Source organism: Chondrus crispus, genomic scaffold, assembly GCF_000350225.1.
Source record: "Chondrus crispus Stackhouse genomic scaffold, scaffold_5, whole genome shotgun sequence".
In the NCBI taxonomy this organism is placed as follows: Eukaryota; Rhodophyta; class Florideophyceae; order Gigartinales; family Gigartinaceae; genus Chondrus; species Chondrus crispus.
The window spans coordinates 730,033-756,773 of NW_005179334.1; the positions used below are offsets into that span (position 1 = coordinate 730,033).

Genomic DNA, 26,741 nt, shown 5'->3' on the forward strand with positions numbered 1-26,741 from the left:
CAGTCCGATGATGAAGACGTTATAATTGTAACGTGATGTCACTGTTAAGCTAAAGGTAGAGCTCCATACCATAATGTAAAATGAATAACTGGAGGACAACTTCCGGTGAAATCATTCAGGAGTACTACCACATGTCATCCTACATGAGATCTAATGTTTCGCCATCGTGGATCCACATCTTGAGCTCCAGAGAGGAGGGAGACGGAGAGTAATCAGGGAGAGGGGTATCACCTTAGAGAACTGTCTCGTGTAATTGGAACAGCGTCTTTGATCGCCACAGTAAGGCTGCCGAAGGCATGGGAAGATCTCACATGTGAGAATTCTTGTCGACGGCCGGGAACACTCCCTTACAATTCACACAAACAGTGTCCAACGTCTTCGCCCAATCACAAACCATGTATGATGTCGCGCCACTCACAGGACAATGACCCACTGGTGGAAGGACAGTGTGCCATAAAATGTTCCAAATCCTCACAAACTTTTGTGACCCCCAAAATCGTCACAAACCGGAGCACAGGGTTAGAGCACCCCTATTGACTGAGGAAATGAGTAAATTTTTAGGTTTTTGGAGATAGTTTTGCAACATAGCAACTCTATTGGGGGTGGCTATCTCCAAAAATTTGGCATTTTGAGTAAATCCGTATCCAAACTTCGAATGATTTGGCGACAGATTTACTCATTCACTCATATAGAGATGCAAATAGAACTGTGACACTTGGCAGACACATTCAGAAATGATTGCAATCCCGCCATTTCGAGCACTTTCTTGTCCCGTTCCCGTCAGTTCGAGAGATGTCTTGAACAGACCACAATGACAGTAAAATGGTCACTCCGTCCCATGCCTCTCGCCCCTACACACGTATACTACCACATCAGTCACTGGCTGGTTCCCTTTCAATGTCTCTCGATTCAACCAAAGGAAAAGGAAGCAACTTTACGGCGGCTGAAGACCTGGTCATTTCCAAATGCTGGATATCGGTTTCGCAAAAGACTGTAGAGCAAAACTCTGACACGTTCTGGGGAAGTATTGCCGAGGCATACCGAGAACCACCCGAGACAATCACTGGACGTTCAGCCTCAATCCTCAAGGTGCAGATGGACCACGATTCAAAAGGTAGCCCAAAAGTATTTGGCTTCGGGGAAGCTATACCGCGCAAACATACCTTCCGGCGAGACTGAAGAAGATACAAAAGAGAACATAATGAAGCTTTACCGCACGCGTTGCGCGAATCGGGACAAAGAAGGCCGTCAAAAGCTTTCTTCACCAGTCAAGTTCCTTGAAGCCGTCGCTCTTCTTTCGACGCATCCTAAATTTTCTACTGCTATTGGCTGTGGGTCGGCCTCGTCTGCTGCCGGCTATCGGGTCAATAGTACCTCAAGCGAGGGTACTTCCCGATACAAAACACACTGCACAAGGGTACCAGTAGATATAAATCCAGATGGAAGCGATCGCGAGCCGAGTGTTGGAGGTATAATTGACATAAACGCTCCCTCTCGGTCGCGGCCGAAAGGCGTGAAACGGCAGAGAGTGGACGACGCTGCTGAGGCTGGCACGGACAAAATGTCGAAGTCTATTGAACGCGTGAGTCTTGCGATTGAGGCAAGTACAGCTGCCAAGCTGAAGGCCTCTTCTTTGACTATGAAGTATAAGATCATCACATCGTTGTCGTTAAATCAGGAGGACAAAGCTCGTGAGCTCCAAAAGCTCTTCCGTATCGTATCGTCTCTTGATGACTGTGGTGAACAGAGCGAGGATAACTTCCCGAGCGCCGGTCCCTCGCCACGTTCAGAAGATGTGTGAGAGATAAATAAAGGATGAATGGACATGTAATTCGATGCCCCACGCCCTTCACCTCGCTTCCGCTCCATACGCACACGCCTTCCTCGCCTCCCCAGCTCCCCCGTCCTCTCGAACATCATCTCTCTACCACCGCACCCACTTCCACCGACCGCACTGACTTCCACCGCCTGCACCTCCCGCCGCCCGCACGCCGCGCCGTCAGAACCTCCCGCCGCCGGCACTCTCCGCCGGCACTCTCCGCCACCATCACCTCCTCGCCAGCCGCACTCTCTGCCACTAACACCTCCCCGCCGGCCGCACTCTCCGCCACCAACACCTCCTGCCGCCCGCACCACCCGCCGCCGGCTCCTCCCGCCGCCCACACCTCCCACAGACAGCAGCTCCCGCCGACCGCACCCCCCGGCGCCAACACCCCACGCCTGTACCCTCCCGCGTTAACACCCCCCGCTGCCTGCACCCCACACCGCCCACACCTCCCGCTGGCAGCAGCTCCGGCCGCCCGCATCCCCCCCCGCCAACGACTCGCATCGCAAGCTCGGGTGGGGCGACGTGGTGGGGTCGATTGTGGCGGCGGCGACGTCGACCGAGGTGATGCACCACACGATGCAGGACATGTTCCGACGCAACAAGTACTTCAGGTTCCACCCGACGACGGACTCGACGCAGATCGACGAGACGCATCCAGACGCGCTGGCGTCGTTCGTCGGCGAAGCCCAGGCGTACATCCGCGAGAAGCAGCAGGACTTGGACCTCGTGGCCGCCATCCTCCGGCCTAAGACGCCGCAGGGGCTGTGGATGCGCTTCCGCGACGCGCTCGGCAATGAGATGGCCGAGCTCGGGCAGGGTGGCGGCGTGGACAACCTGTACCTGCGGCGGTGAGGGGCCGGGGAGGGTCGGCAGTTGGACGGGATTTTTATTTCGTGGTGAGACAGCAGAGGTGGGACAGTTCCGGACGGAGGGTTTCTACTGCAGTTTCAAGTTTTTTAATTTCCAATTGGGCCAGCGCCGAACACGTACCTACAACATCTCTAATGTCTATCCAATCACGCTCCGACGCATACCCGAGGACAGTCCCCCGCCCATCAATCCCCTCGCCGGCTCGCACAGACGTCCGGCAACGGCTTTTCCCACTCCCGAATCTCCTTCCCGTCCACGCCGACACACGCCGCAGCCAGCCTTCCGTCCCCCCACTCCATGTCCGCGCGAAGTCTGCGTACATGGCGCCCCCCGCTAAGCGCCCATTTTGATCGGACCGACACCCTGACGTATTATGACAGTGCTTTTCTTACTGTTCGGATGTGCTTCCCCTCATGTTCCAGAGGTGATGAGATAGAGATTCTGTTAGCTGTATCTGACTCTCCCTATCAGTCACTAACATATTCCGCTCTATCAGATAAGCCAATCCGCCAATGAAGCTTGTAGACCCCTGCTCAGTGTCCACCGTATCAGTTGCGAGTTCCGCCTCACAGTCAAAGAATTCTTCTAACAATGCCCTATCGCTTTGTGCCACGCCCGTTTCATCCAACTCATCGGAGAGCCCGCCACTTACAGCCATTTTGACTATCATGTTATGTAATATAACACAAGCATGACTAATAAGAATGAGATGGCTGTCACTCCACTCATGCCTTTCCTGTCGCAATATCTTAAACCTTCCTTGCAGGCATGCGAGAAACCTCTCTATGTCTTTGCGTATAGCTTCTTGCCTCCCTGTCATATGACTCTCACGGTCATTGAGGGGCGCATGGTTTGGCAAAACAAAAATTGGCCAGGGGGGGTAAATGCCGTCGGCCAACATGCACAGCAGACCATGCTGACGCGTGCCGTTAATAACATAACCTTCTGGCAAGTACATTCGCCGACGGCCAGATAAAATGTCGTTAACAAACGGACTGTTGTCCAAAACTGTAATATCATTGTTTGTCCCACAGCGTCCTGGAAACCAATGCCAGCAATACAGCGGCCTGTCTACCAACGCCTCACAGCTTATAGTCGCAAGTTTACAGTCTTTTGGATTATGGTATTGCCCTTTCAACGCCTTGGGACAATTTTTCCAATGAATGTGCATGCAATCTATAGCCCCCATACAACCAGGAAACCCCGCCTCCTCGTATGTCGTCACAATTGATCTCAACTCTCCTAATGTAGGCTCCCGATTGAGAAATACGGGTCCGAAACAGTTGACGACTGCGCGCAAGGTCTTCTGAAAGTAGTACCGCTGACTCTCGGAACTCATTCGAGACATGTCGTCTACCTGTGAAAACGATAGCCCGTTCCCCAAGCGACGCAAACTGGACAATATTTTCTGATGGCTGGTGTGCCCCATGGCACCACGCGCATCGCTCCTCTGGCCCAACTCTGGATCTTCGGCAATTAAAGCATCATGTAGGCGCCAGTACAGCTTAAGCGGTATGCGGAATACCTGACGAAACCTCGCGGGAGAGTGTAGCATAAACCCCCGGTCGCGGTGGGGGTTTAGCTAGGTTCGCGTAAGGCCTGTGTTAACGCGAGAAAGAGAAAAACACACAAACAACAGAACGAACGCGGGCGGTGGTAGCGTGGTAGAGCAGTGGGGAGCGGACGCGGACGCGTTAGAGCGGATCGACGCGCTCGACGCCTCGGGGCGGCGCTAGTTCGCGTGCTAGCGCCGACGGGCGGAGGCGGATCCAGCTCGCGCGCGTACGTTCGCGACCGCTACCAGCGTTAGTTTCTGGTTAACGCGCTCGCGTTAAGAGAACGCGTTTAGAATAAGGGACGGGGTTAGAACTTCGGCAGAGGATCTGGTATCAAGCCCGTGCTTGTCCTTGTCCTCCCTCCGCCGCCGGTCGCCCTGTCATTTAATATACAAGTAAATAATCTATCATAACATACTACAGTATCTAGGTAGCGCCTTACACGATAAGCTCGCGCGCCTTACTCCGGATCGTCACGCTGTACACGTGCACAGCGAGCAGCAAGCGCGTACTTACAGGCGCCGGTGTGCGCGCTGTAATGCATTTTGCGGGAGTACAGTAGTCACCCCGCCCGTTCAAATAACGTTCTCGCGATTATGCTACAGCAGAGTAAGTGGGGTTCACACACAAGTAATCTGCGAACCATGAGCAAGGAACGCGATGGATCTTTTGTGATCCGACGGCTCTTCCCCGCGACGATTTGCGTTTATTCTTGATCGCTTGAACAGCTGCAAGAGATAGTTGCGCGAGTGTGTCGATGTCATCCTCAAACAGGCCCTCAATGGAACAGATGAAATCTGAAGAGGATGATGATGAACTCTCGCTTAGATCTATGCTGTAGAACCGGTACGGCACAAGGCGCTTCCTTCCGAGGGGTTGCGAGTAAAAGTATGTAGGGGTACTGTTGCATTGTTGGATGAGCGAGGCACAGCATCTCACCGCCGGTGTTTCAGGATCAGGATCTGCCTAGATAAATGATCCCGATTGGTATACACTGTACGGTGGTGTCAGCTCCATGCAAGGGAGTATCGTTGAACAGAGGCTCAATGTTGTCCGCAGGGAGACCGTTGGGATGCGGACTGGGCGATGGAAGGGCTCACAATGTAGTCTGATACAATTCCCAGCCGCTCGAGCAGGGCGAGTCTAGGGACGCTGCGTGGGGGCGAGGACGCGAAAGGGTATCGAGACGTCCCCGTCCGTTGGAGGGGAGGAAGACAGGGGCTGTGAGGACCGTTGTCGGGAATACAAACTGTAGGGGAAAAGTGTAGAGCTTCTGAAGTCTATATGAGCGTAGGCAGGAACGCGAAAGGGAATGGCGGCATTGATCGAGGGAGAAGGACCGAGTTGGCGGCAGCTTCCGTCGCTGTTGTAGCTGTTTGCTACTGAATTGTTATTTAATCGGATCTTTGTTAGCGGCTGAGGTCCGTTGTACGGCTGTTTGTCGTTGTTGTCGCTTTTCTGGTGACTGATCGCGCGCAGGACCACTAGGAATTTATTGCGGTCCGATGGTCCCGTTATGCAGAATGGAACGTTAAATACGAAGGGTGGGGCACTGCTGACTAGCGACGATGTATTGAAGGAGTTATCGGAGAGGGAAGCGGCGCGTGCTGCCGCCGGCCGAGCTCGTGTGGAGAGAGATGCAGCGGCAGAGAAACGTCGTGTTCAGCGGGAGCGGGAGGCCGAGGAGCGCATTTCGGCGAGGGACGCGGCGGAAGGAGCACGAATCGCCCATGTATTGTGTCAACGGCAGATATCCCGAGGGGGAAGGATGTCTGTTGCGCGACAGCGTGCACTCCGGTTACCTGGGTAACCACGAAAAAACTAAAAGCAAGTACAATTTTTTGATGCGCAGTGGTTCGAAATTCGGTGTAGGATAGCTCCTTGAGGTGGCTTAAGCCAATGAGGCCGTTCACCACAGTTGTGGTGCCGTTTCGGTACAGCATCAGAATCTTAGGCATGTGTCTCCTTCGGCAGGTTCCAACCCTCTGTCCAAGTTTGAGCTCATTTGGAGCACTGGAAGTGCTTCTTTAATTTAAATGTTGATTTTGGTTAGGAATAGAGGGGGAGCTGATAGGGGTGCTCTTAGCGATACCTGTAGTCTCGCCTTTCAGGCGGGACTACAGGTATCGGACACAGACTTTTTGTACTGTACCCTTGGTACTGTACTACTTTATCAAAAGGGTCCTCCTCCGTGCTTGAAGAGAAGGGTACCAATACGCAAAAGGCTTGCTGTACAGTGCTGCATGAAATACAGTGCTTCAGCCTTATAAGAATAGCCCGTTAAAGAATATCCTCGGTAATAGAATATGATGGCTGACACCCGTGTTGGGCGTGCCCAAAAAAGGCACATGGAGCAGCATTTTATTCTTATTCGACAAAAGAATAAAATTTTCTGGATGAGCTCAATTTTGGGGTACAGCAAGGCGTGTACGTACTACGTACATACGTATTTCATTAAATCATGTTTTTGCGCGCAATTGCGCGCAAAAACTGCCAGATAATGCTGCAAAATGAAAAAATCACCACTTCGGCCTTCTTCAGGCGACCCACCGATAATCGCGATCAACCATCGAAATCGAGATCCCCCATGCCTTCCTAGGGTCCCTGTAGCCCATCTCCATGCAGTGTCTCCCATTGTCTAAAGTCATTTCTTCATGAAGAATCATGAAGTTTCTCAGTTTCTGCATGAATAAACAAGCAAAAAGCAAAAGTGAAAAAACAACCCGAAATCGCGTACTCCCTTTTTGAGGTACGTAGTACGTAACGTACTACGTACCTCAAAAAGGGGGCCAAGAAGCAATATCAATCAGCTGTGTCGGCATATGAACGTTTTCTCAACCTCAATCCCAGACTGTAGACCTGTTCAACAATGCAATTCTGTACAGTATCTTTGATCCGTTCAAACTACGTTGCGCTCCGATAAGATACCATGAGAGACTTCATACAAGTGTACAGTATGCACTTTCACCTGTACAGCACCAACTAGACTTTTTTAGAAGGCGCTGACGAGCTTGCTGGACCTTATCATAAACACACCGATCACCGCTTTATAAGAATACGGAGCCTGTCTCCCGTCCTTATTCTTAGAGCACCCCTATCGGTTTGGCTAAATTTGGTGGCTAAATGTGTAAAATTTTGCGTTTGCATATAGCATTTCTGTGCGCAACACTATCGGTTTAGGAGTAAATTTGAAATTGAAGTGCCCTGATAGGGCATAGTGTACGAGGGGTGCGGGGCATCGAGTACGAGAGGTACTGTATTGACACTGTTCCATGGTCTTTTGGCCAAGTGGCGCCATGTAATTCGCGTCTCTATATGGTCAAATGAGTAAACTGGTCGCCATCCGGCTTCCAATATAGAGATAGATATAGCCAAAAAGGCCAAATTTTTGGAGATAACCAGTCCGATAGGGATGAAAGAGGCTATATGTATCTCTATATGCCAAATATTTACATATACACAGCACCGATAGGGGTGCTCTTATTGTCACTTCAGAGGGTATAGTGACATTCTACCGTCGGGTAGAAAGGGTAGAATGGCTTTCATAAATAAATTGTTGTGGGGGGGGTGCCCCGGTTGATAGCATATACCATTCAGAGTACAAGAGTACCCTTGGGTACTGTATACTGTACATGCAGTATGCATACAGTCATCCCTTCCCATCACACTACGGTACAGTACCCAAGGGTACTGCAGTATCGTGGGCGTCAACATCTGCCGGACACAACCTCAGCTGCTATCGAAAGCTTTTGCCCTCCATGCATTATACGCCGTTTAAGAATGTTGTCACTAATAATATATGTAATGTAATACGAAACTGTTCGCACTATACCATCTGCCTGAAGTGACTTATATAGCCTAAACTCAGACTCAGAGGACCTCCGACTAGAATTGTATACGCAGCGAGAAGTACAACAGAAGACGCATGCACCTACGTGCCTTCACGTTCGAAACTCTGACCCTGAACTTCCTTCAGAAAACAACACTACAGCTTGCCTACACTCTCGACTGACACCTGCAGTTGTTGAACCGAGCGCTCCAAGCTGTTAAAACCTTCCTCAGGTCTCTGCCGCAAGTCAAGATGTATCACCTACCACTCGTTTCGCTTCTCTGTACCTTCTTTGCTGTCGCGATTGCTTCTCCGGTCCAAGTGTCACCATCCTTTAAATTAACAGCTCAATCCTGGAGGTTACGTTTTACAACAAGAAATCATCTTCCGCACTACCAAAACAGATTCCGAGGCCATGCGGTGATGCACAGAATTTCATCTCGCAGAACTGCACCTCTCCGGAAACAGGGTGTATCGACTGAATCTCTTGAAGTCGTTCCAAATCATAACTCACTGCAGGCGTTCCGTCGCCGACGTACAGTTTCAAGAAACACGGCTCCGTTCAGTCGAAGAGTAGACATGATGAAACGGCACCTCGTTACCGCACTTGTTGAGTGGCCTACAGATAAAGATTACATCCACTCCAAGGCCTCTCAAGCAAATTTGCGTTATCTCAACGAGGAATCTACCCCTCGATTGCAGCGTGCCGACATGCAGAGGAGCGAGATCCGAAAATATGCGCAGGATCATCCAGTTCTAGTAAAAAATACGAAGAATTCGGAAGGAACACTCGTCAGGCCCTTGCCCGTGGTGCCCCGTGACGGGACTACCACGGAACAGTGCAAGAGCTCTGAAGAATGCTTGGGGGACATGTTCTGTGCAGATAGAGATGGACAAGAGTGCACGGGTGGCGACTTGTGCAGATGTTTTCCACCGCGTGGCCTTGTCCGATGTTCATCTAGTAGCGATTGTTTGAGAAATGGGGAGGTGTGTGTGCAGTTACGCGAGTCGACGGCGTGTATATCCCAGGAAGTTGCTAATGATTCAGGTTTTGAAGTGGTGGACGATAGGCCTTCAGAAGATGAGGAGACAGTATCCGGTAGTGATGATGTTGCAAGCACAAACCCAGGGGTTAATAACGAGACAGGGGAGGCTTGCATAGACGCACGAGCCTTGGGCCATTTTCCATTGAATCGCCTTGTATTCAAGACGCATGCGTTTTCTCATGTTCTGTGTGACACGAACGACAGTTGTGCCACACGAAGTCATGTTGTCATGTTCCGCGGGCGCGCAATGAGAATGAGGATATACTGCGAATTGGTGGGTTGCAGACAAGCGACGATGGGGGTGAACAGTCCTCATTTCAGCCGCGGAATGCGCATTGAGTCCAAGACGAAAGGGTTAGAGTACACAGGCTTTGCTGCACGCTACGACACGCAGGTTGAAGAGAGTGTGATTAGAATGGCTATTCGACTGGGGTTGTGACGGCATACCTTTCTCCTTTGTACATGAAGAAGTGTTGTTCGTGTGAAGCTAAGCTGGGCTCGGATTTCTTCAGGAATTGCGTTTCTAATTTGACATGGGTACCAAAGATAACTTGACGATGATGCCATCATAGATAACTTCAAGAACATGAGATAATTCACATTTTAGCGCATCACTCACATAGATTGAGGTATTATTCCCTTACAAATCAACTGAAACAAGGCAGCACTTCGAGATTCAGATTCAACCCGTAAAACAGCGACCAGCTCATCAATAGCATCGCTCACACTTTTCAAGCACAGGCTGTATAACAACTATCCACAAGTTTCCTTTGTACCCTACGCCATACACAGGCGATACCCGAAGCAACATGTGCTAAATCCCCGACCCAACTTGCACCTCCTCCGCCCCACTCACCCCCCCACGACCCCCTTGCTTGTAACTTGATACTCCTCTCCTCCGTCCACTGTCCCCAAAAAGCTAGAATGCAGCACTTTTGCAATCCTGCCCCCGCTACCCCCCCAAGCTCTCCTCAAAAAGACCCTTGTATCCACACAATTGCTCCACGCCGCCCCCAGCGCCGGCACGGTCCTATTCAACGTGCCATCTGCCGCAAGGCCCTGGCTCACCTGATTTGCGCACACGCAAACGCCACCGACATGCGCCGCCGCGCGCTTGAGCGCGGCGGCGAGCGCGACCAAATGCTCGGCCCGCGACAACGCGTCGTCGAACTCCGGGCGGTACACGGCGGCGACAGAATCGACGACGACTACGGTGGCTCCCGTCTGGCGGAACAGATACGGCAGGCGGTGTTGTGCCCAATTCAGCAGCTGATCTACGGAGCGGACTTGCTCGACCACGACTTTTCTCAGTAGTGTGCCCGCGGGTAGGCCGCGGGCGTCGCAAAGGTGAGCCTCGATCTGGTGCATGCGGGCGATGGGGGGCGCCCCTTCCGTGAAGGCAACGATGGCGCCGGTGGCAGCGCCGCCGTGCTCGACCGGGGCGCCGGCCATGAGCGAGAGCTGAAGGAGAATCTGGGTTTTGCCCGCGCCGGCGACGCCGCTGAGCTCGACGATGGAGGCGGTGCCGAGCGGGATTCCGCCCCTGAGAAGGCGGTCCAGGGAGACGCAGGAAGTGGAGAAGGTGGTGGGGGATTGGAGAAAAGAGTGGAAGGGGCGGAAGACGGGGGCAGACAGGCCCTGAGCTTCCAGGGCCGCGGTGGAGAGGTAGGGGAGCAGGGCGGGCGGGAAGGAGCCGATGACGGGGCGGGAGAGCTCTTCTAGGATGGAGGCGGCGCCGCGCGCGGCTAGGATTGTTTGGGCTTTGGAGATTAGGACGGCTTCATCGTCGGAATGCGACGGAGCGGTTGGAGTTTGAGTGTTTGTTGTTGTCATGGTTTGACGGAGCGGTCGAAGGTTGATGCTCCAGATGGAGACGAGGTAAGGTTCATGTTTCGGTTTCACGGGCCGCAAGGAACGTGACCTGGGCTCCTTCGTGAGGAGACGAAACGAAACAATGGAAAAGGAGGATGAGCACGAATTGATCCGCTGGCAATCCCGGGGATCCCTGGCTCTGTACTGTACGTTGCAGACTTATCCACCAACAACGGTCATTCACTGTAATCTCACCCTTACAGCATGAAGCGACACGAGATATCAGAGATACTCCCTGGCATCAGCGGTTCGTCCACTTGGTCATACAGAAGAGGCTTGCCTGCGAAGAGGCACCCGCCAAGGTCATCGCTGCGGTCACCGTATCTCCCCGCTCTCACCTATCTTTTTCCGCCAGATGACCATCACGCCGTTACCCTCGGGAGCCCATCGCCATCACTTTCCAGCCACTCTTACGCTGCGGCACACTTCTCCCTTTCTCCAAGACCGCCTTCCCTTGTTCCCCCCGCCCTCCCCCTTCCTGACAACAACTATGTCAACACCAGGCTTTGTATCGGCCAGCGCTGCGGCCCGCTTCACCCATAGACCGCATCCAACAACCGCATCTTCAAAATGCTCGCACTTCGCTGGCCGCGCCCTCATCTCACTAACCTCGCTCCCCGCCCGCGCCCGCCCGACCTACACCCCAATCCAGATGAAGAAAGGCCGCTCCCGCCAGCCGCTGCAACCGCGCCGCGCGCAAGACCAGATGTCACTTCCCGAGGACGGCACCCCTGTCTTCGCTATCTTTGTCCGTACCCCGCGCACGAAGCTCTGGTATCCAATGGGCGCCGTCCAAGGCGATGATCGCTCCAAAAATCTCGTCAATGCACTCAAGGGTGGCTTCGCAAAGGCCATGTATGCCAACGCATTGGACAAGGGCATTGCACAGACGGTGTACGGTAAGGGCGGGGACAAGTTTGTTCAAAGTGCCGTTCGCATGTACCCGCAGCTGAAAAAATACACAAAGCAGCTCGAGTTTGGGTACAGGGTCACGGCTATCGGCCTCGATGAGCAGCCGACGAAGCTGGTCACGAAGGAGATGGCACTACCTTTTGTGGAGTGGGCGAAGAAGCAGCTAGATAATGTCTTCAAGAAGAAAAAGTAGCCTTTGCCAAAACGGCACCTGCTTGTCCTTACACACGAAGGCTGCTATCGTTCGAAGCCGGAGGCTCTCGTTCTTGTAAATGAAGCACATGGACGGAATCCCGTAACCGAAACTGTTGGCCGTTTCTCCATCTTTAGCCAAAGCGCGAAGGCACTAACAGCTACCTACTAGACCAATCTAGTCCTCCAAAATCAGTCTTTGGAAGAACTTTGCAACTGCCGTATCCGCGCCATACGTTCCCGCAACGTCGATGCCTTGTCCCTTGTGTCTTCCGCAGACAGTACTCTCTCCACAGTTCCGTTTTCCTTTTCCGTTCCTGCAACACCATCCATCTGAGTACGATCTCCTGTTTGCAGACCGTAACGTAACTGTATTTCCTGGAGCCGTTTAAGATATACCTGCCCAGCGCTATGCCCTGAAATGTCACCAGCGGACGGCATTTCCATGTCTTCCATCGCCCCCGGAATGGAGCGACGAATTGGAACCGAAGCATCCCTGTAGCCGTTGCCAAAGGCTTGTTGCGATGTTCCTCCGTCGGGTCTACTTACAATGTCCCTTTGAGACTCCTCGCGACTCAATCTATCCAATCCGTTCCTGACAAAGACCTGCATGTCTTGATCGTACTGTGCCAAGTGCGCATCCAACGCAATAACACCGCTTCCTTCAAGCTCATTTTGTAATTGCCGTAGAACTGAATCTGACCTCATACCCTTGTCGATGTTCGAAAGACACCATGTGATCACAGCTCCGCTGTCCTTTCGATCACCCAGCGACCCAAGTTGCTGTGCAGCTTCACTGCTTTCTAAAGATTCATCCCGGCCACCTAGAGTCATATCAATGTAGTGAACCAACTGTGAACCTTCCGCATGGGGAATTAAACTGAGATGGGAACGAATATCCTTTCCCATTTCGTCAATTATCGCATTCACAACCGTCTTCAACAACCGCATCGCAAAGGTTTGGTCTTCCGCGGATGGTTTTCCATCTCGGCGCACAGGATTTGCAACTAAAAATAGATGAATATCTCTGAGTAGCGCGTCCATCCTACAATCTGCGAACCCCCGCTTCGATACTTTCGCGATCGACTTGATACATATGGACGACTTTGCCAATGAAGGTGACATCCGTGCAGACCCCGAGTGCTGCTGCATTTCCTTGATGTTCTCGAGTAGAAGGTTAATCATGGCAGTGTATAGCAAATTCTGATTACATGACTCCAGCACTTTGACAATCATTAAATTAACCCCTCGCCTCACTTGATCCCAGTCTTCTACGCCGACAACAGCTTGTGGAAGCATAGCATTGAGTGCATCAGCAAGCAAGCTCTCCACGGAAGACTGGTCGAGTTTGCGGAGAAGTTCAGGCTCTCGCGCGAACCTGATGACACCCTTCAAAAACGACTTCAGAACAGCCGGGTCGTCTTCCTCGGCTGCACCATTTTCGAGTCGACCCAGAGTCTCTGTGAAACACTTGACCAACTGAAGGAGCAAGGCCGAGCTACCTGTGTACGTTAATAAATTTCCTTCGCGCCTCAGGTCATCAAAAATTGATGCCAGACCAGATAGCTGCAAGTCGCGATCATGACTTTGCAAACGAGCGAGGATGTCAGCCACTAGATTCTCTTTCTCAGAGTCTTGCACAATACGACGTTGCTTCATAGGAAGCCCTGGAGTTGCTGGCACCGAATCCGCGCTTTGATTACACGTCTTCCTTGGTGTGGCTGTGTTAAGTGAGTCGCTAATAGAGGTTATTACACTATTCGGAGGCGCAGGGGCAACTGACAGTCTGAAGTCTTCACTACGAATGTCGCTTGGAACAATCGACATGGGTCGCTGCACCACATTCTTCTGGGCGTGAGATACGCCATCCGTAGGTTCATCTGCAACTCTAGATATTTCACCTGCTTTCGGAGCCTGCACTTCTTCTTTCGAGCCGCCTGGAACAGCTTTCAGCCTCCCCTCCAGCAGCCCGGCTTCAGTTTCTGTCAGCCCTCCGACTAGTTCCCAAAGGTCGTCTCCGAAAAATTCATGTGCACGATCCAAGCAGACAGCCGCTGCCCTTCCTGCCCCCTCGTCTTCGCTCCCGGCAACCTTTCCGATAGTAGGAAGTACTCCCGCTGGCATACCAGCACCTGAGGTGCATCGTTTTTCTATTAGTCGGCAAATCTCATTTCCAACTGCATTATGTGCTCTGGGACTAACTGGGTAGCGTAAGCAGGATGTTAGAAGGACAAGAAATACTTCATCACTAACCACATCGCCGATGGACAACAGACAACTCCTCATAGCTACGCGAATTGATTCTCGATTGCTTCCGCACTTGTCGACAATTGGTGGAAGTATAGCGCAGGCCTCGTATTCCCCGATAGTCGTTCCAGAAGACATTAGGACCTCACAGATGTTTGAGACAAAGACAGCCAGTTTGACAAGAACGGTTGGAGGTGTACGGGAATCTTCTATCCTGCATGCAGACCATCGCAAAAGAACATCGGCAGCATACAACAACGATTCTGGATGAACGTCAAGATAAGAAGACACGACCTCGATCGCTTCGACATGCATCCGGAACCGATTTGATGGAGCAGTGAGTTTGGTGCACAAATACGGAGAACAGCACTCGGTGAGGTCTTCCATTAAGTCCTCGACATCTTCACTTATGAGAGGTTGTATGTCACCCGATGGATCAGCTTCGTTTAGTTCCTGAATAAAACGACGTCTCTTCTTGAGAAAACGTTGAGCTCGAACGTCTCGCCCATCGTTTTGAACAATAACTGGAGTCTCGTCCCTTTCTTGTTGTTCCAACTCTCTGAATGGGGGTACTACCGGGGAAGCACGTGCACTAGCAGGTCGTTTTCGCCTTGAAGGAGTCCCTGCTGGAGTTGAGAAATCTGCAGCAAATGGCCCTCCCCTTCTGCTTGCTGGGGTGCGAGGTAAGGCCATGGAACGAGGTCGTTCGCGAGCAGATCTCGGCGTAACGGGAATCCCTGATCGCTCCGGAGGAGGTGCTGACGTTCCCGCTGCTTTCGGAGCTGAAGCTCGATACTTCTCTAGGACAGGATCAATTTGATTTCGTGCCGCTTTTGTCATGGATAGCAACTTCATGTCAATTGCTCCGATCCCAACACTCCTTACAACTTGCTCCAACATGAGGTCCGCCAAATGCCGCACTTCAGTAGTACGGTCTCGCAGACATGCGAAGCATGAGTCAATGAGTGGAGATAAATCCTCCCTGCCGGCATCGAATGATCCTATTTCTCCTTGCAGACAAGGTATGAGCCATTCCAGAAATTCCTTGCGGAACGCGGAGTTCAGGGAAGCCAAGGGTAAATGACAATAGGGTACCAGTGCCTCAAGGCCGAACAATTCAAACCAATTCCGCACAACTTTCGTGGCGGCGTCACGAATACCTCTCTTAATGTCAACGCATCCTTGGCTCAGAACCGTTGGGGCAAAAACTTTGAAGTGCACAACACCGGGGGTTCCCATTGCCAAAACCAAGCGGCCCAGTACATTGTATGCAGCAACAGCTAGGTTCCTATTGCTGTCGCTTAGGCGCGCCCGTAAAGCGTTGATTATCTCCATCCCTATGTCTGGCTTGATAAAATCATTTCCGGAGTTAATGATCCTATCAACTGCAGCTAACGCATCCTGCCGCTTCTTCCAATTGGAGTTCTTCAAGTCTAGGAAAAGACGCGATCCTGGAGCAAACTCTTCAGAGAGAGAAACCCGCTCCTGTGGGGGGGCTGGTTCAGGAGTGGGTACCGCCGCGGCCGACGATTCGAGGGTTCTCGCAGCTTCCTCTGGTAAAACGTCTCCCTTCGTCCGCGGAGGGCTAGTGGCAATTACTTCCAAATCTCCACTGCTTTTGCTTTGTACATCGTTGTTTCCGAACTTCTTCTTTCGGGTGGGGGGATCTGGCTCTTGGCCGTACTTTTGCAGCTCTACGTCAAACAATTCAAGACACTCCTCGGTTGTGTCGTGATCCAACAACTTCTTTCGGAACGCTTCTGGTTTCATCCGTATTGACGTCCTACAAGCAAGGGTCAGAGCAGCGTTGCGTGCGGCTGGCGCGGCATTACCTAGAGTTGCCGCAGTGACAGTTGCCACTGTCTGTTCTGGTACCACTGGAATGCCAAAGTCTTCCACCAAACGACCCAAAAACTTTAAAATCGCAATCACAGCCCTGTTGTTCTTAGTTTCCGTGACAGTTTGTGCAAGAATCTCGCACAAATAACGCGGGCTCGTCACCTCCGCGTAGGACATCATTATCTCGCCAACCACCTTTGACGATTTAATATCGCCAAATTTCTCGGCTGTTTGCAATAATAGAGGTCTCAAGGTCTTCCGCGGAAGTGGTATTGGGCATCTAGTTGCGACCATCCCGAATAGCTCCAGTTTGGGCTTCAGTGCCATAAAATTAGTATCCCCAAGGCCAGGAGCGCAGGACAGAAGCCCTAATGCGAAAAAAACATCTTCTTCCGTGAAAGAGTCCTTCCCAAAGAGACTGCCATTCACCATTGCCATGCATGCTACTCTTGCTTTGAAGCTCTTACTACTCCAATTCGCCTTTTCAAACTCTTCGAACCTTTCGACAGCCAAGTCAAGAGCGCTTTCTGGGCTCTGCAATATCTCTCCCTCATCATCGCTCTCGTATGGTGTAGGCTCTGGTTGCTTGGGCGGCACGGCTCCTCTTGAGGGGGATGGCCTTTTCTTTGGAGATGTGGCTGATGTGCTCGACGCAATGTGCTTTTGCTTCACAGCTCTCGTTGCTGGTAGCACCTGCGATACTGAGGCCGAGGTGCTCCCTTTCGCTCTCGCTTGTTTCTTTGGTTCACTCGACACGACCTTTCTCACGTCCGGTAGCTCGGTAGCGATTGCTGCAACTTTGTCTTTGCGCTTCTTGTCCAGTTTTTCTAGGTAAACGGCCATATTTTTCTCCCCGACAAGTTTCTGGAGTGATGCGAGCCCTCCAAGTGCTGCATCTCTAACTTCCGGTGACGAGTCTTCTGTCCCTTTCACGAAAAGGCCTCCAAAAGACTTGAGGGGTGCCCCTTTGAGATCTGCGCCAGCTGTCCCTTGCCGAAGACTGCGCCCCAACCACAGAAGTGCCTCACACCGAGCCTTCGGGGTTTTGTGTGAGGCCACGGCGGCTATTTCCTCTTGCAGTTCCACTATTCGAATACATTTTTTCAAATGCAGCGCATCAAGAGCTTTAGTAACAGAATCGACCATAATACGATTCTTTTCCTTGAGGCGCCCAAACAAGTCTACAGTAAGAGCCTTCGCCGCGCCCGCCGGAAAGTTTTTCCGTAGCCCGTTGCACATTGCTTGCAACAAATTCGCAGCTGAGGCCACAACGTTGACGTTCGTATCCTTTGCGATAATCTTCCGCAACCGCGTTAAAACATCCTGGTGGTTGACTGGGGTTAGCTTAGCCTGCCCTACAATTTCGACAGCCTCATCCATCGCAGTCTTGCGAGCTTTCCACTTCTTCGAATCTACAGCAGTATACCAGTCCTTTGTGACCCCTTCTTCAATCAAAACCTTGACTTTGGCGAGCTTTTCGATGAGATTAATTTCAAGTTCGGCTTCTGGCTCTTCACTCTCCGGCTCGCCAAGTCCAAAACCGTCGTCTTCGTCACCGTCGTCAACATCGCCATCGCCCTCTCTGACTCGTTTCCGCATTGATCGAGTAAGACGAGTGGGTTCAGGCTTGCCTTGGCCTGCGTGCTTAGCAAACGCGGCGTCAAGTTCCTTCAATGTGACTTCCTTTGCGCCTTTAGTCACCACCTTTGCATCATCACCTACCCATCGATGCATTTCAATTGCGAGGCCTTTCGCAGCATTTCGCACGATTTCTTGCGAGTGTCCAAAAAGGGGAGGTAGCTTCTCCGCAACAACTTTAAGAGGTACATACCTCTTTCCAAACGCATTGAGAGCTTTAGAGACTGCGTCGATAGCCGCGGCAACCACCTTTGGCGTGCGATGCGAAAAGCCAGCAGTCGCCATTGCTGCTACTGCAACATCACCAGCATCAGCTCCAACAAAGGTTAAAAAAGTTTCGACAGCATTCATTTTGTTTTGTAATCTGCCAGCCAAACCCTTCTCCGCAATGCCCTTAACGACATCGCCCGCCGCCTTTCTGACAAGATTTGGTGGTGCGGTATCAGCGAATTTCGAAAGCGCATCAAAGCCAACAAGTTGAGCTGGCGCATTGGAGTCGCGCACGATCTTTCCCAGGGCGGGAAAGAAGTCAGCATATATCTTAGCGTCTTCGCTCGCAGCAGAGAACTTATCGGTGAGTTCGCGACAGGCAGCCTCTCGGACCTTCCAGTGTTTGTGTAAAACGCGCTCTGCCAAGGGGAGTTTCTTGAACTTCTGGACGGGGTCCTCACCAGGCGAGGACGACGCAGTGGCGTCCATCTCTTACGCCAAGAGGGGTGTGGTGCGGCTCGTCTTCAATGGATGAATCTTAATACCGATGCCAACTTCGGTGCAAGGTTTCCGATGGGAAAACGAATTGAGAGATGGGGGTTGCTATGAGTTAGGAGAAGGAAAAAAAAAAGCTGCTCTGTGTACCAACGGACTGGAGAGTTTTACGTAGGCGTGATACAAAATGATGAAGTCAAAAGACAATGGCCCGCCCTTCCAAACCAAGCGCAATAAGCACACAAGATGAAGGGCGGACTTCGGTGGAACTGTGTTTGGGCTCCATACGATTTCGAAAAGCAGTTTGAAGATTCAAACAGGCCTATTGCATTTGGAACAGTTCTTACAGTGCTCCCCTTCCCTACTTCCACGTGTACACGTGTTCGGACGAAACAGTTCAAGAGGCAGGTTAGTGGCAAAAGGGACAAACACCAGGCCTTCCATCTTATTTCGATCCTTTTTTTTTGTTAAATTGCCATCGGCTATTGGTATTGACATCATTATCGTGGCAACATGTTGCTACATCGCTGTGCCCTCATCCAGAGGCGTCGTGGCGACCTATGAGGGAGCACAACTGGTCCACGGCAAAACCACATTGGAAGTCCAACCTTGGTGCTCTAAAGGAAATATTGTACATTACAGTAGATGCCAAGACGTACAGTATTGCTTCGTCTTCACTGGGTGCATCCACGAGATAAAATTCCGCCGAGTATTCCGCCGAGTATATTAACAAAAGCCTGAAAGGCTTCAATCATGGTGTGAAAGGATCGCATGTACTGTACATGTCCCCTGTCCCATACAGGGACAGGCGGGACAGTGCATACCCCGCCCAGTCCCTCTCTTGCAACGCAGTTGAATCAGGAGAGCTGGGTTCACTTCACTCGCAGATATTCAGGCTCGGTCCGCTCATAATGCTTGTACTTTTCAATTGGCGTAAAGTCTACATGTAGACATGACAAAGCGGCAGCGAATCTTCGAACGATATACTGTAGTACATAACATAAAAAGATCAGAAGTCACACAGCACACACCTGACTCTAACTGCCGTTTACAGTAAAACGGCTGCAGAATGAAATATTGTTTCCGCAAGAACCAAATGAACTCGTTCTCAACGTGCATTGGGCCATTTCTTGAAACACATTTATGCATTCCAACTTAGACGATTGTGCGACATAGCGCATGTTGTTTAGACGAGCCTCAAGATGGTTGTGGTCTCTTTTGTTCATCAGTATGAATGAGCAAGTGCGGATTTTCTCTGGTGCCATCTGACAGGGCACCGGTGACGCGCGAGCTTCCAAAGTGTGGAGCACAAATTTTTTGTTCCTTCTCTCGTCCACTGCTGGAAGACACATTGTAGAAAGAGGCCACCGCTTACTGCTATGAACATAAGGGAGTGAAGTTGCGACACACTCGCTAAACAAACAGAAGACTAAAAAAATTCATCTGTTTTTTCGTGGAATCTCTCATCCTCTACAAACACACGCAACCCACACACTTGTATTAGAACACAACGACAGCTGTGAAACTATGAATCCAGTACTAGTTTTGCGTTCAACAAGCGGCGAGACGTTCTTCGAATTTGTGAAGTAGGCTCCTAGACTGTGCCTATCCTGGCTGTTACTTATTGACTCGGGGCAGAAACTTTGACCTTTCCGCATCCTACGCTTGGGAAGATCCATTTTCTCAAAGGCACAACATCAGCAGTAGCTGTGGTAGTTTTACAACGGAACAACTTTTCTATGGTTAATTAACTGTTATTGGACAGTTTGGCCCAGACCTTCAACTGTGAAGCGGCCATGGACCTTAATCGTCAAGAGATTTTCAGTTCCAATCCCGATAGAAGAATATTCATTGCACCCGTGATTCCAAGAAATACCTAGTTATACAGTATTTCGCTGTGCTGTTGAGGTTTCAATTTTATAATTTTTAGGAGCACCTTTTCCACTTGACTTTGCTTGCTTTCCACTCTTCATAGTTCTTGGTTGTACATTTCGTGCACAAATCTCTGTCTCCACCCTTGATACAAATAGAGAGGAGTACGGGTTCGCTGTATGTTTTCACGCAAAACTTCCGCATTGCAGCTCTTTCAATAATGACCAGCTCTCTGATTCGCCGTCCCACAGAGCGAAAAGGAGGCTTAGCTCACCCGCCGAGAAATGGCTGTGGTCATGAAATTGATTGTTAAAACTATCAGCTTGCAACACAGACCTGATTGTGCCGATAACTACCCTGTTCGGTTCTGGCCTGGTTAGCTAATACTGAGCGCTTATCAATGACATCACATTGACGTTTATACGTTGGTGTCTATGATTTTAAACGTACTGTGAGCGGTGAGGCTACCTAGACTTGTAAATATGACCTACGTGCTTTTCCACTTAAGTGCACGTTTCTTCACGAGTAGACCGATATGGCCTTGAGTTACGAAATCTTGCCACATGAATATCGGCTATCACTGTCAAGCGTTTGTGCAGGCACATTCTTCAAATGAGAGCAATTCTTCAAATGAGAGCACATCCTATGCAAGTTCAGGTCACTAAAGCATACAGATTAGGAAGTATGGTCTTCTGCGGAATCTTTCGAGCTCAGCAATTGAGCGCTACCAAGCAAACGCTCAAAATTGGATCTTCCAAGGGGCAATTGTGTTTGGAATGCCACATGGCGCTAGCAAGCAACAGTGCAGCGCATTTCCTGAGACGGACCGACAAAAGTCTTTAACCGAAAACGTCTGCCCATAAACGATATGACGCTTGGGACATGAGCTAGAAGGCTACCGGCTTCAGAGTCGGTTGCCCCCCGACTGTAACGGAAGGAGCACGTCATTAACTCATAGAGTTAGGTCTCGCGCGATGAATAGTTGGATCTTGCGATTGATTATAGCAATATTGCAAGAAATGCTCGGGACTCTGATTAGTGAGCTCTCAAAGTGCACAGGAAAAGGAATCTGATCTGCAGCGCCGCAATGCAAAGGGTGATTAAGCTCTATTCGTGAGCGAGTATTAAACCCTCCATAGGGTTATTTCTCATTCGCTACACCAAGCAATCGATAAATCATGTAGGCGATAGCACCCGTAACGACGTTGAATATCATGAAAATGAAAAACTGGTTTGGTTCATCGTGGTGATGGTGGTGATCATGATGATGATCATGGTCGTGGTCATGATGATCATGGTCGTGGTCGTGGTCGTGGTCGTGGTCACGGTCGTGGTCGTGGTCGTGGTCTTGGTCTCTGTGCAAGGAGGAGATGGAACGTTGGCGGATATGCGGAGAGGACTGGTGGAAACCTGTGTCTCCCGCATCTGCTTTGAGTCCGGGCATTGCTGCGGTGCTAAGCTTGCGCTGAGATCTGGCGGGAGAGGAAAGTAGAGGTGAGACCTGGCCAGGACGGAATGAAAAGCTAAATTGCTCGCGCCACCAACATGCACTCGAACAGAAAAGGGCTGCGGGCATGAGGTGCCAGTGCCAGCAATACATCGACTACAGGTACACGTGGCAGAAATCGGGGGACAAGAATGACTAAAAAGCGGAGGCTTACAGAAGTCGAGTGATGATCGACTTTGAGATTGATGAGATTTCTAGCAGCAGCTTTACAGCGGCACAAAGCAACTTTACGATGCGCTGTTTAACGCCTCCGTTTGGTATGATCTCCGTGGCGTGCTCCAGCTCCTTCTGTGGTCCCCGCAACTTCATTTCAAAGGTAGAGACACACCCCTCGGCCGGCACAATCAAGGCGCTTTCTGCCGCCATTCAATTGCTTGAGATCCTGGTTCGACTCGGCGCAAAGACTCTTGAGGTCACCCCATCTCACTTCCCCACTACCGTTTCCTTCTTTCCAGTTGAGATATGTGCAGCTACGTTGAAACTCACCACCCCCGCTTTCACAGTTCAGCTCAGCACAGCATTGCATTCGCCAGCAGATCAATGACGCATTTCACACCAGCGTTTGCCGCATCGGCCCCGCGTCTATCTTTGTTACGATCAATTTCGCTTTGCCGAGCACCACAAATTTGTCAGAGAGGTGAGTTTGTTAAGCGCGTACGCCATGCCACAATCTCTCACGCAACTGGCGATGCAGCGCGTGTTCCACGAGACGCCGCCGCAGCTGCACCGGGCAGACAATCAACTCGACAGGCACCGACAGCAAGCTTGCTCGCCTCCGTCACCCAGGTAGCGAGTACTGGTGCGGGTATATTCCTGTTGGGGTTTATCATTTTCGTGCATGAGAGTGGTCACTTTCTAGCCGCGCGTCTCCAAGGCATACGAGTGAAAAACTTCTCCATCGGTTTCGGGCCACAAATTTTCAACTTCTCTCCTGCCAAATCGGAAACAGAATTTACAGTTCGTCTACTCCCGTTGGGAGGCTATGTCGCCTTCCCTGAGCATGCGACCATCGACGAGGAAACAGGAGAAACAGTAGTCAGCGATGACCCCGACCTGCTTCAAAACCGACCGCTTTTCGATCGCGCTCTAGTTATATCCGCCGGTGTGATTGCAAACGTTATTCTGGCCTGGGGCTGTATTTTCGCTTCGGTTTCTACCGTCGGCCTTCCTACTTACAATTTCAGTCCAGGTGTCAATATTGCTAACATCGTCGATACACAAGGGACTGGAGCAAAGGCGGGAGTGAAAGCAGGAGACGTAATTTTGCGTGTCGATGGGAACGAGGTTCCAAAATCGCTCGATAGTGCCCGTGTGGTAGCGGAAAAGATCAGAACGTCTGGCGGTCGAGAGATGGATTTCCGTATTCTTAGGGGTGGGAAGGAGTTTGACATGCAAATCAGAGCCAAGTGCTGCACACCTGAAGGAAATGCTGCCATGGGCGTACAATTGATTCCGAATGCGGATGTCACTCGTGTTCGCCCGCCGACCGTACTGAAATCGGTAGAAACAACAAACAAAGAATTCTCTCGTTTGTCTAGACAAACGTGGAACGGGCTGACATCAATAGTTTCCAACTTCCAGAAATCTTCACAGAACCTGTCGGGGCCCATTGGGGTCGTCTCTATGGGTGCGGATTTGGCGCGCAACGACACAGCGGCTCTACTGACATTTTGCGCCGTTATTAGCATCAACTTGGCATTGATCAACTCACTGCCCCTACCGGCTTTGGATGGTGGGCAGATGACGTTTCTGTTAATTGAAGCTCTCAGGGGAGCGCCAGTCTCTTTAAGGGTTCAAGATGCCATTAATCGAACTGCGTTGTTGCTGTTTTTGGCATTTTCCGGAGTCCTTGTCTTTGGAGACCTTGAGAAACTTAACATTTTGAGCGCTATTCAGAAGCTTTTCGGCTAAGCCAATTGGTTTGATAGCGTTTTCGTTACAAGCCAACCCTGTATTTGTAATGATGTGACTCAAAATTCTTCTCGCCCCATTCGCATATCACGCGAAGGATAATGCGGAAATAGGAAACGCTTGATACTGTACTGTAGAAAGGAAGGTAGCCTGCAATGTGATCGTAAGGGGTAGCAGAGTCGTAGGCACGGTGTATGGCGAGAACAACATAAATTTACATTTCTAGGATGGCCCCCTCGATAATGCAGCACTAACTTGATGCCTAATGCGAGCACTGCTGCATATTCTCTAGTGCATTTGGCTCATCTGGAACCCCGGTTTGTGGTCCAAAAAAAAGTGACGCTTTAACGTGCCCTGCATGGTTTGTTTGTCCATTGCTTGGCCACAGGAGCGATAGTTAGGCCACTGGCGAATTTGTGTGCAGTTGGACAAGTCCACAGTGTGTATAGAAGAGCAAGTTGCTAATGATCTAGCTCTCGAGATCTTGGACGAAAGGCCTTCTAAGAAATGAGAAGATAGTATCGGGCGGTGACGGTGGTGTGAGTACAAACCTGAGGGTCAACGATAAGGCAGGGGGGCTTGCATAGACGCACGACCCTTAGATTATTTTCTATTGAATCGCCTTGTATTCAGGACGCACGCGTTTTCTCGTGTTCCGTGTGACACGAACGAGAGTTGTGCCACACAAGGTCATGTGGTCATATTCCACGGGCGCACACTGAGAATGAGGAAATACTGCGATTCGGTGGGTTTGGGAAGCGAAGGGAAGAGAGAAGCATGTGACTTTCTTCCTGCTTCGCCAAGCCTGCCTATAAGACGTGATTGTGAACAGTCACGTTGTCCCTCAGGAAACATGTGTACAACATACACGGAAGTTGGTATCGCTCATGGTAGACCATCTCAATCCTGGTGATTCGTGGATATCCGACAACTCAATTGAAGAGAATGTGATACCGCACATCTTTATTAAGTGGGTTGCGTTGATGAATATCATTCTACACTACGGTGGAGTTCTGCAGAGAGCAATTTCTCTCTGTGCTGTACTGAGAAGTTCTGCAATCGCTCTCTCGTGTCTAGATGAAGAACGGCCCCAGATCGCCTCCTGATTCTGGACTTACTGTGCCTTTGATCGATACGATTGAAAAAGGTGTTCCCAGTGTCGGAACTGGGTTGACGGGCAGCTATCAGTGCAATGTATGGCACACATTCTACTGATACCTGTCCATCCTTCTGAGGCATTTTAGAAAAGTTTGACGAACAAGCCCTTGTGAGCATGCTTGAAACCTTCTTTTATACCTTGAAACCAAATACACAGTTCAAAAACCAAAATCATAGTTTAAACTTGATTTAACTCTCCGTCTGTCGTGTATTGCATAATGGTAATGCGGTAACATACTGTACTTGTCGGGAGCAAATGCGTTTCAGAAACAGTGCCCAGATTGAGGTTCTAAAGTAGCAAATTATGTAGTCAAGTTTTGTCGCAAAGAAGGTTGACCTCACTTGCATGAGGCAGAGTATGATCTCGAGTAGGCAACCTGCTGTATTACAGTACAGGTCCTACAGTAGCCAGCGAGTGTTTACAGTGGACTCCGTAAAGACAGGTGTTGTAGTATTGCTACAAAATTACACATATTTTACGTTTTTGGACTCCTTTTCAGTTGTGCAACAGCAGCAGATTCGGCTCTACCGCAGCAGCACTTGTGATTGGGCAGAATGACAGCAATCTATCCAGCTACAGTTGAAAGCTCGATTCCTGCCGCGATGCATTTGAGAATTCAGGTTGGTGTTGAAGGGGGTTAGGGGGATTAGGGTACTAAATAAGGGTACAGTACGAAGGTACCTTCAAGGTACAGTACCAAGGGTACAGCATATGGCGGGTATTGGCACACCCTCAAAAACCAGCCTGTTAAGACACACCCTCTCAGGGTGTGTCTTAACATGCCCCGTTTTAGAGGCGGCAGTTTTTTTGAAGGTTGGAAGATCTACAGGAAGTGGCATGTTGAAGGAGACACACACTGAGTGGCGAAAGGTGCAGAAGCGATGTTGATGGTTGGATGACGGAAGGTGGGTGAGTGACGAGCAAGTGCACTGTGGCGGGCGACTGCGCGACAGCGGGGAAATGTTACTTTGAGGATGGTTGGCGACCACTTGTGTTTGGCCGCACGAGGGATTGGTCGACATTGGCAAGGGAAGGAGACTGTTCGGCAGCCGAGATGGGTAGATTGTCCGAATTGGAGGGGGGTGGAATGCTGTTGATTTTGTAGCGCCGCGGTGCGGGGTATATACTCTACTGGTACAGTACATATATGGTCTATAAATATAATGTACAGCACAGGATACTGCGTGTACAGTTCTAAAATCGTTGCTTGTCATACCAACAGAGAGCGTACAGTATTTTGGTATGGCTGACTCCCTTCTGTCTACAGTAAGGCTGGTCGTGTCTGTGGTCGTTGCGATGTATTCAGCACTTGGCTGGCGTGTTTCGGTCTGCTCTACCCACTGCCCGGACCCCTTTTTCTTAGACTATCGTACTCCAGCTTCCCTATTAAGTACCTATCATTCTTCCCTCCTCTCGTCCTGCGATTCCCGTTCCTCTGCGCTCTTTCTTTTTGCGTTCGCTGCCTTTTGCACTCTCTTAGAGTGCCTCCATTCCCTGAGTTTCTGCCTATGCGACCCCTCACTGAACGGCCACGGCGCATTGCGGCGTGCGTCAATTGTGACACGTGCCCTTCCAGTATGACCCCGTTTCATATTCGTAATGTGTAAAACGTGTTCAACCTGTATCTACCAGTTCACAAATACTACAGTATGCGCTAACACGTAGGCTGGTTCACAAAAGTACAGGACGGCAGTGCATGGGGATGCTTCGCAGTTGCTTCGAAGTTGGACGTTTGAACGATGATTAAGAAGACTGGTG

General features: G+C 50.7%; 7 protein-coding genes; 4 read left to right on the plus strand and 3 right to left on the minus strand.

Annotated features, from left to right (window-relative positions):
• Positions 1 to 8,012: 8,012 nt before the first annotated feature.
• CHC_T00006715001 (hypothetical protein) lies at positions 8,013 to 9,947 on the plus strand. Its single transcript, XM_005718851.1, has 3 exons — positions 8,013 to 8,060; positions 8,276 to 9,564; positions 9,866 to 9,947. The coding sequence occupies exons 1-3, from the start codon at positions 8,013 to 8,015 to the stop codon at positions 9,945 to 9,947; spliced, it is 1,419 nt and encodes a 472-aa protein (XP_005718908.1).
• A 34-nt stretch (positions 9,948 to 9,981) lies between these two features.
• On the minus strand, positions 9,982 to 10,962 carry CHC_T00006716001 (hypothetical protein). The gene has a single exon (XM_005718852.1). It carries the CDS (start codon positions 10,960 to 10,962, stop codon positions 9,982 to 9,984), a length of 981 nt encoding a protein of 326 aa, XP_005718909.1.
• Positions 10,963 to 11,356: 394 nt separating this feature from the next.
• CHC_T00006717001 (hypothetical protein) lies at positions 11,357 to 12,233 on the plus strand. XM_005718853.1 is given in 2 exon segments: positions 11,357 to 12,106; positions 12,107 to 12,233. 1 exon segment carries the CDS (start codon positions 11,357 to 11,359, stop codon positions 12,104 to 12,106), a length of 750 nt encoding a protein of 249 aa, XP_005718910.1. The 3' UTR covers positions 12,107 to 12,233.
• Positions 12,234 to 12,297: 64 nt separating this feature from the next.
• On the minus strand, positions 12,298 to 18,528 carry CHC_T00006718001 (hypothetical protein). Its single transcript, XM_005718854.1, has one exon. It carries the CDS (start codon positions 18,526 to 18,528, stop codon positions 12,298 to 12,300), a length of 6,231 nt encoding a protein of 2,076 aa, XP_005718911.1.
• Positions 18,529 to 21,195: 2,667 nt separating this feature from the next.
• On the minus strand, positions 21,196 to 21,354 carry CHC_T00006719001 (hypothetical protein). Its single transcript, XM_005718855.1, has one exon. The coding sequence runs from the start codon at positions 21,352 to 21,354 to the stop codon at positions 21,196 to 21,198; it is 159 nt and encodes a 52-aa protein (XP_005718912.1).
• Positions 21,355 to 22,375: 1,021 nt separating this feature from the next.
• Positions 22,376 to 24,062, plus strand: CHC_T00006720001 (hypothetical protein). XM_005718856.1 is given in 2 exon segments: positions 22,376 to 23,824; positions 23,825 to 24,062. 1 exon segment carries the CDS (start codon positions 22,376 to 22,378, stop codon positions 23,822 to 23,824), a length of 1,449 nt encoding a protein of 482 aa, XP_005718913.1. The 3' UTR covers positions 23,825 to 24,062.
• A 2,660-nt stretch (positions 24,063 to 26,722) lies between these two features.
• The window catches only part of CHC_T00006721001 (hypothetical protein), a 2,235-nt gene continuing 2,216 nt past the window's right edge, over positions 26,723 to 26,741 (plus strand). The window contains exon 1 of the mRNA XM_005718857.1: positions 26,723 to 26,741. This exon is cut by the window's right edge and continues 2,216 nt beyond it. Coding sequence (XP_005718914.1) covers positions 26,723 to 26,741 — 19 coding nt within the window.